The sequence below is a fragment of the Electrona antarctica genome, assembly GCF_951216825.1.
Source record: "Electrona antarctica genome assembly, chromosome: 6".
Classification (NCBI taxonomy): domain Eukaryota; kingdom Metazoa; phylum Chordata; class Actinopteri; order Myctophiformes; family Myctophidae; genus Electrona; species Electrona antarctica.
This window is the reverse complement of record NC_136811.1, coordinates 35897481-35907181: the sequence shown is the minus strand read 5'-3', so window position 1 is coordinate 35907181 and position 9701 is coordinate 35897481. Positions and strand designations below refer to the sequence as shown.

The following is a 9701-nucleotide window of genomic DNA, read 5'->3' as shown; positions in this document are numbered from 1 at the left end:
TGCAGTGACATTCTCTCTTGATCTATGCAGAAAACAAGGTCTGTGGTGAACATAGGCCCAGAGAGATCTTCACTTTTTGCTCTATGACATACATACACCTGTTAATATCCCAGCCATTATGTTTGAACGTGTTATGTCCTTTTTAAGGACCTTTGTTTGCAAATGTTCATAGTTTATCCAAAACAAACAAATGTCAGCAGTGTCAACCAATGGATTGTCCTGCCTTTATACTTCCTTTATTGTGATCAGGACAGTTAGCAGCGGCATCATGGGGATTCCCCCTGTCTACCACTGAAATTATGTCAGAGCTCCCCTCTATATGAAGACAACAGAAACTTTGATGCATATCATGACGTGGTTTCTGAGGTGGGAAAATTCACGTTTCAAAAGATTTTACAGTGGGTGCGCCCTCACTACCCACACATGATACACAGACTTGTGCATTTCCCCTGTAAACTTGTGTTGTGCACTTGCATTTTGCATCTCCCTGTTTGACTTTAGGCCTATGACAGTGTTGTTATGTTCTGATAAGGGACTAAATTATTTTCGCTCCTATGCCACCAAAATGTGGAACGCCCTACCAATAGTCATTAAGACATGCGAATCCCTTGACTACTTCAAAACCACTCTCAAAGGGCACCTACGGACAGCTGTAATTCGAAACTGGCCCCCGTAAAATCTGAATTCCCTGCACCACCCACCCACCCCTTTTCCCCCTCACTGTATATGTTTCTTTTCCCTTTTTACCTCCTTTATGATGAATTCCTGTTCTGTTCTTTGGCTAAATAGAAATGTATATTTGTACATCTCTAAATGTTTTGATGAATTGAACAAGGTGGACCCTCTTGTAGCCTAAACAAGTGTAATGCTTTATTAGGTCGTCCACTCACAGTTAACAGTTTTTGTATTGAGTTGTGCTTGAAATGTACTGTAATTCTGCAAACTGTTAATACATACTTCAATCAATCAATCAACTATCTATGACAAGCAGTTTGTACATGAGACTCTTTGGTTTTTATGTTGCTCATAATGTAATCACCTACTCTAAGTCACCGGTGGCGGCTTCCCTGTTGTAAATGTTACATTTTGTCAAAGGATTGTAGCGTGAACCGCCATTGCTGTGTGCTTGCTGGAAGCAGTCTATACAGTTGACTTACCGGTAAGTCAATATTTGGGCAGTTAGTGAAACATGATGAAACTTACAGGTTGTACCTTTAACATCCTCAGCACATGACTGAATAATCACCTATAGTCTATTGCATAATAGTGTCATATTGTGCTATGGTGTGCTAATAAACATCTAGTGCTAGGGCTATATAGGCAACCACATACAGTAGGTTAGAAACGCCACTGTCACTGTGCAAAGTGGAGATTGCCCAATCCATTTATTGACATACTGCAAATCTTCATTGGTTGGAGGCCAAACCAATCAAATGAGGCTTTCTGACAGAATTCCCTCTGGGTTAACGTCATGAACTGGAGTACTTCATGTACTGAAAGATTATCCATAACTTTCCTCAGTTTACACTAATGCCACTCAGTAACCGGTGTATGACATTTGAGAGTATTATAGGTTGTATAGCCAAAGGCATATTATTGTGATCCTCCTCCTGGCTGGCTGCATGTCGGCTCGGAGTGTGCTTGAGCAACACACTAACTGATCCTGATGAGCAGGTTTGTGCCTGGCATGGTTTCCTCCACTGTCAGTGTGTGAATGTGTGTGAATGGGTGAATGTGAAATATATTGTAAAGTGCCTTGGAAAAAGGCTCTATACAAATGCAGTCCATTTGCAATGTGTGCACTGCAAAAGAGCCAGGTGACCTTAAACAATCTAGGACATTTATATACTGTATATATGGCCTTATTGTAGTGACCATCAGCCATGTGCCATCAACAACCAGTTGTCCTTACTGTAGGTCCAGAGGCCTTGAACCTACATCCTATCAGGCAGAACATCCTATCAGGTGCTTCTGACAATCTTGAATGAGCTCTTGCGAGCTCCTTATTGCCCTATAGGTAGTTGCCTACTTTGCCCGTTCATACAATTTGGTCTTTTTGGACTAAAGGGTTCTGGAACAATGGGTTTCAGTTGGCCCTGATGTTGGTTCAGCAAGTACCCTTGAATGATGTCTCATCTATCATAAACACCGGCCTTTCCATCTGCTGGATATCGGCCTCTTTGAAACTGGCAACAGTATTGCTTCCCCAATCCCCACATAATGAAAAACAGAAACGGAAAAAAGGTTAAAGAGTCTGGATAATGTAGGGGAGAGGAAGTAAACATGATGCAACAATTACCTCACAAGTTGCAATACCTACCCAACCAGGCCGGCCTAAACTTTCATCATTTTAGGGGCAAGGCCACTTGGCTTTTGACGTTCTCGTTTTTATAAAACAATGATTCTAAGTCCACGGAAATAACGATTTATTTTATTTTAAAATGTCAGAATCTAAACAGAATACTGGTGTATTGAAAGCATATAGCATAAAGAGACAGGATAATAGGTAGTGTGGCATCAGAGCATATTATTTTTTGAGGGACAAAAAGGCCAAACTGAGGAGCCACTGCGGCCATGGCCTTCATGGCCTCCATGAAATTCCTGACAGATTTATGCCTTCTATTCACAGCACATAAAAATATGATGTTGATCTGACAGACAACAGAACTGGAGTGGAAAATAATAAATGTTGAGATAATAAACCAAACACTAGATAAACACTGTATGTATATGACAATATGACATAGCTGAAGCTTAGCCTAATCATGAATAGAATACACATGTTAGTCATCAGCACACATTCTCTTCAATTTGTATAATACCATTCATTGGGATGTCACTTTTAAAGAGAGTGAGCTAATGATCAACAACAATGGCAAACACATTGTCCTTGATGTGTAATTAATTTATTGGATAAACAATGAATTCGTGAACATCAATGTGCTAACTCAATTGAGTACCACAGACGAAAAACAGTCTTAAGTCCAAATTTCAGACTGACCCCTCCACGAAAAGGCCTCGTTGTCCTGAACCCTTATCTATCATTTATATATTATGGATCATTAGTGTGGACTTAGACTGTTATTCGTCTGTGGTACTCAATTCATGCTCACTCTGATCAAATACAATACATTATAAACTGTTCATTTGCTAATATTGTTCTGGCATTTGCGTCAGTGAGGTGTGAGGAACTGATTCTTGCATATTTGTTGTTTGGGGAGTTAATTTCACTTTCTATCTAATCCTTTGTACCTGTACCAGGCGCATGCACTGATGCACATGTGGAGCTTCCAAAAGACTGCATCCGTGTCAGGGACAGTCAACACAGACCTATTTCTCATTGCATTCGTACAGTTGAACTTTGTGATCTAGTGTTGTTACGCTGTTGATAGAGTGAATTGGAACACGAGTGAGGTCAATTGTGATGTTATAACTAAATTGACCCCAAGGTGTCAGCCAAGGCACATTAACACACCTGACTCGTGCTAACCATTTATTTTGTACTGTCAATTTCTTTGAATTATCCAAAATATACTGAAGATGAAAATATTTAATACCACAGAATACTTTTTCATACATAGGCTACAGTCAATGAGGATGATGAATGTACAGTAGCTGATTTTCTTTATATCCAACAAAGCATGAACCAAGTGAACCATACTGTGTAAAAGAAAAGGGGGTAAAGAAGGAAAAAAATAAAGAAACATTTATGTTGGATGGTCATTGTGAAGAAGATTATATCAATAACTATCGTTTAATTGAAAATGTTACACAGGATGTGTTTTACCTGCCAAAATTGAGCTGTACAAATAACTCCATGCTATTACTGACTTGAGTCTCTCCTACACGTAAAAAATAATGAATTATTGATTGAACAAAAATATTTAAGTCAGCCAACAATCATTTACCACTTGTTCAAACACATTCACCACCATCCCACTGACTGGTGTATATTTGTCTTTATCTACTGCAGTTTGGTGGAACATGCCTGCAGCAGAACATCCGTTGTACACGTCACCCACCCACACATTAGCGTCCAAATTGCATTATGTAGGCTATTGTAAGTAAAGTCTCACAGTAAGAGTCCATGTCAAGCCACAAATCCACATGTTCATGACTCAAATCAAGCCTCAAGTCTGCAGCTTTGGTTGCTCATCATCCCACACAGTGCATAACCCCTCTTACAGTAGGTGACAGAAACGTTAATGCATGAATCGCATAATAAACAACAATCCATGGATTCAGACAATTCAAAATGCATAAACAACAATCCATGGATTCAGACAATTCATCATTCAAAATATTATACCTCAGGTCTTCACATTTTTGGACACTATAATACAGTAGTTTGTTCAAGAACGTACTGTATAATGGTTTGCATTGTGATAAGTAAAAGTAATTACAAATATAGGACCAGCTCTGGAATATAATATTTCAGTATTTTAGAATATTTTGTTTGACAGAATGTACTACCTTAATTTCTTTCACTGTTACAGAGAAGGAAGCTGCAGTAAACATTAGTGAAGAACTCCTTGTGGTGCGTTCCAGTGACCAGAAGGTAAAAAAGTGAAGTTCAAGGAAATGTACCACAAAACAGCAAAATCCTGCAATGCATTGTGGAGATGAGTGAGACTACATTGCAATTACCTTTAAGATGTCAATAAAAATAAATATAGGATTAAAAAGAAGCATCAAAGTGAAAGAAACAAATCGTTACAAATACCTAAGTGGGTATGTGAGTGTTGACGACACGTCTACCTGCAAAACTCTGTAAATACAAATGTACAGTATAGCTTTCAACAAGACTGTTTTACAATCACAGACACACACACACACACACACACACACACACACACACACACACACACACACACACACACACACACACACACACACACACACACACACACACACACACACACAAACCTTTTTGTTGAGGTAGCCTGACGAACGCATCCATTCCAAGACAAGCTGATTCTTTTTTAAATGTTTTCACCACCTCAGGGTCCACATCACTCTGACGAGCTACAAGGAAAAACAGTTCCGTAAAGACACTGTTTTGCCCAGTTTAGAACATTTCTATACATTCTGATGCGTGATCACCATCTCCGGCTCTTACGCTAAGCAAAGCAAAGTTCTTTGTTTACCCAGGGTGAATGGACTAAGCTCGAGATGCTTGTTTACAGCCAGACCCTGCTCATAGAACACGCTGTTCTTCTACTGTGTGCTGCTCTATCAGGGAATATTGTGTATACATTCTATTGTATATTGCATAATATCGTAATTTGTTTGTAAGAGACTATTTTGGTTGTAGCATATTAGGTGGAGCCACAGCTGTATTTATATTAATTTAAGACAACGTGGGTTCATATATTTTACACGCATCACTTTCAAGCTCTCCTATAGCCTTAATAAAGCTCTAAATCCAGAATCCAGATCACAGTAGTGGGTCAAAGTATAATGAAGATGAATGACCAACCATATAGTAAAAATCTGCTGAGGGCATCTTCAGACTCCTTCTCATTCCTTGGGGGCTCTATTTCCTGGAGAATGATGCACTGGGAGCAATTCAACCATTCCCCACTCCACACCAGGGTCCGCCGCAAAGGACTCCCTGGATCAACACCAACAAAGTGGGAATTGTGTGTGTGTGTGTTAGGTTACTATTAGTCTCTCGACAGGAAAAGAGGGCGCTGTTTTTCTTTTGTTTTGCCAATGGGTTCCCAGATTGGGTTACTGATAATTACCTTCAAGTTCCATGTCATCTCTCCCAGGATGAATATGATAAGTCCATGTGGCATTGTGACACTTATCTCCACTAAAAAAGGGGCAATGAAAAGGGGCACATTGAATATCAAAGTAGTTTAATAAACCAATATAAATGTACCAAAAAACGAGTTAGCTTCCACAAAATATTGCAAAACTGAATTTCTGAAAAGCAGCTTTCAAACATGGAGATTATAAAGTAAATCACATTGTAACTTATAAGAAGTCATGATGTACTTCTTTGGTCAAGGGGTGCACGGACATCCACAAATTGCAACGGGTGCAGGATCCAAAAGAATAACTAATTAAGGAAAGACTACCTGACGAAGGCCCCTGAGGCCGAAACATATTGTTTTCTGCTCTGTTGTTAATAAATTGTTAAAAACAGACAGCCCTACCTTAAATATTCACACTTTACTGTAGTTATAAGGTTACCTGTTCTGACAATAGTTTACACAGATCTGCACACAAGCATAATATTGCTTTGGTTGTGTCAATAAAGAGGATCCTTTTGATCATCTTGTGAACTTCACTGAAATTCTCTTTTCAAACATACTGGCATGCTGCATAATTGGTTCATTTCTATAGGAACAGTACAGGTCATATTATCTCACATATGTATGGCTCCAGTTAGCAGCAGAGTGCCTTTGACTGACATCTCTTCTGCCATAAACACAGTACTGTCCATCGGCTTGAACATCTGGATATCAGCCTCTCTGTGACTGACCACTGCTATAAAGTACCATTTCCCTGTATACTGAAAAAAAGGGAAAGAATAGAGGATATTGTACAATCGCAGTAACTACTACTAAAACGGGAATGAACTGCATTAAGGCCGAAGAATCTAAATAAAAATGTGATTTTGCATCTTACCTTTTGAGTGGTTAAATTGCTGGCAGACAAACTGACTGGAGTGGAGCAGGACAGAGATTGTGATAATAAACTAAACACATGGAAAATGGATGACAATGTTTCATTCAACATTATTGTAGTCAGAACCTATTGTCAATTATCCTTAATAGAATGTATCTGTTGTATCTGTCCTGACACTGTGACACATTCAATTAGTTTTGACTAGTAATATCCCAGGATGTCACTTTTAAAGAGGTTAGAGAGCTGACATACAGTAGGTAATCATTAACACAATTGCAAATGAACACAACGTCCTTGAGGTTTGTTATGTGTTGACGATTAAGTTCTCTTCATTATTGACTTCACTTCTTGAATAAAAACACGTTACAAACGTAATGTTTCTTCAATACTGATACTGAATAATAATTCAGTATCAATAATAATTTACTAGTACACATATGGGTGACAATAATGAACAGTGGCAGTATACAGGCACAATAAGCTCTATGAAACACGGCAACGTAAATCGATTTACTCTGTTTACATACTCAAGTTAGTCTGGCAATCATTAAAGGCAGTGTTAAAAAATAGCTAATATAAAAATATATAATAGCTCTATATTCCAATAGCAACCATTGCTATGTTTGTTCAGTATACGTGGTCTCTTGGTCTTTAGTAAAGATACAATACAGTAATACACTGTCCAGTGTAATAATTACAATCAGAATATTTTTTAATTTGTACTTTTTTTGTCCCCACACGTCTCAATATTTGCCATTGACAATGAAAGGAGAAATTGGGTCAAACCACACAGCTCATATTTGCCATTGATAATGAAAGGAGAAATTAGGTCAAATGTCTGCCAAATATGACATAAATTTGTACGATGACAAGAGCGCCCCTCACTTCACACAGGTGATATTTTTTAAACAAATAATCTTGGATTTCTTCTGAAAATACTTTTGTTTGCAAGTATGAACTTAAGTACTATGTTGAAATTATACTAAACTTTATACAGTCATAAAGTTCAGGGGCTTTAGGCCCCTTGTGATGTGTAGGAAATAGGATGTTTTCTGCAAGGTTAGCAGAAAACATCCTCATGAGGGCTGTGCCAGGCTCTACTATGCTAAACAGCTACCAATGTTAGGGGTAAATTTCTTTTAAGTGTCACTGAATGCTGAAACATCCATAACAAGTAGTAAAGTTATGATAATAATCACCATGCAATGGATGCATCTCTTAATTTATTTAGGTAGACAGAATAAAGAGACAAAGTCTACACAGTGAATGAGATGTTTTTTTATTTTATATCTTCTAGGTGAGCAACAGGAAAGACTTGTATTGATGACTAAGTATTATTTAACCAGAACAGGTCTGAACAATTTAACTGCATATATATATATATATATATATGCATGTTTAGACCATTCTACAGTGCGTTAGAACTGTAAACCAATTACACAGGAGCTAGAAAGAGTGGGCACTGGTCCATGTAACAGTTGGTAGGGTGGCACACAAGAGCGGCAAGCCAGACCATTTGGTCTATGGATAATCCTGAATACTTCATCAGAAAGAAGAGATGCAATAAAATAAAGTCAAATTATTCTTCTGTCATATCTATCCTACTGAACGTTTTGCCAGAGAAAGAAAGGCAGGGGGTTAAGTAGGCTTACTTTGGCAAATATTATTCAGCTGCAGGCTTGAAGGGGAATTAATTTACATGCGCCTCTGAAAAGTTAATACCAAAAGTTTTCAGTGCACACTAATATAAGCCGATTAAGTGAATAGAATTCTATGTTGACCAGGTAGGTAATCTTCCTACGGTGGTGGTTCTATGTTTCTGGTTCTTTAGCAGTCATTTATTAGAAGAGGCTTCTCTGGACATGTGTTGTAGGTTGTTCATTCCCCCTTCAGCACGGACACTAGCTCTCCACTCTCCTTCAGTTCCTTGAGTATGTCCAGTCCTCCAATCAAGTCTCCCTTCACATAGAGCTGAGGGTAGGTCGGCCAGTTGGAATATGTCTTGAGACCCTGACGCACCTCTTCGTCTTGCAGAATATCAAACGTGTCGTATGGGACCCCTGTATTATTCAAAATCTCCAATGTCTGCCTGCTGAACCCGCATTTCGCTTCTTCCTTGTTGCCTTTCATAAACAGCATAACTGACCCCTGGTTGATTAAGCTCTTCAACCGGTGTTCCAGGGTGACACTCTTGGGACATGTGTTCTCAAGTTCCCCGGACTCGGCCAGCTCTTTCACTATGTCAAGCCCCCCGACCAGCTCTCCATTGGCATAGAGCTGAGGGTAGGTGGGCCAGTTGGAGTAGGTCTTCAATGCCTGGCGAACCTCTTCGTCGGACAAGATGTCAAAGCTGCTGAACTGAATGTTGTTCTCTTTCAACAGCGCCACTATCTGCCGACTAAATCCGCAGCGAGGCTCCTGCGCGGAGCCCTTCATGAAGAGCATGCAAGGCGCCGCGTTGAGCAGCTTCTTCAGGCGCTGGTTCATGTCGTCTGCGGGGGGCCCCTGGCCGCCGTCTTGCGGGCCCGACGACACGGCCAACCGTTGGATCTTTTTGGTCAGCTCCGGAGCGTGTGCGCCGTCGAGGCGGTCAACCTTCTCTCCCGACTTGAACAGGAGGAACGTCGGGACCGACGCGATCTCATACTTCTCGGAGAGCTCCGGCACGGCCTCGGCCTCCAGCTTGATGAAGGTGGTGTGCGTGTGTTCCTTGGCCAGTTCCGCCATCACCTCGTTCATCTGCGCGCACTGAGGGGCCCATTCTGCCTGGAAATGAACCACGGTCAGACATTTTCCAGCTTTGGCTAGAAAGTCTTCAAACTGCTGCTGGGACGTCGCCTCCACGAGATTCGCCATTTTCCTCGAGCTCTTCGACCGCTTCCAGTGTTCTTCAAACGTCACGTCCGGGCTGTTACATACATACATGTCGTTACAGGAAAATGGGCGACCCGTTGAAATATTTCACGACAAGGGTACCTTAGTGCGTTTAAGCAACGGCAGAAAAAGACTATTGAAATTAACTTATTTCTGATAAACATTACTGTTATAAATGTATTGTGAAT

The 9701-nt window shown here is 40.0% G+C and overlaps 1 protein-coding gene across 1 annotated transcript; it reads right to left on the bottom strand.

Moving 5' to 3' along the window:
* Positions 1-7724: 7724 nt before the first annotated feature.
* On the bottom strand, positions 7725-9688 carry glrx3 (glutaredoxin 3). The gene has a single exon (XM_079504108.1). It carries the CDS (start codon positions 9562-9564, stop codon positions 8518-8520), a length of 1047 nt encoding a protein of 348 aa, XP_079360234.1. The 5' UTR covers positions 9565-9688; the 3' UTR covers positions 7725-8517.
* Between the last annotated feature and the right edge of the window lie 13 nt (positions 9689-9701).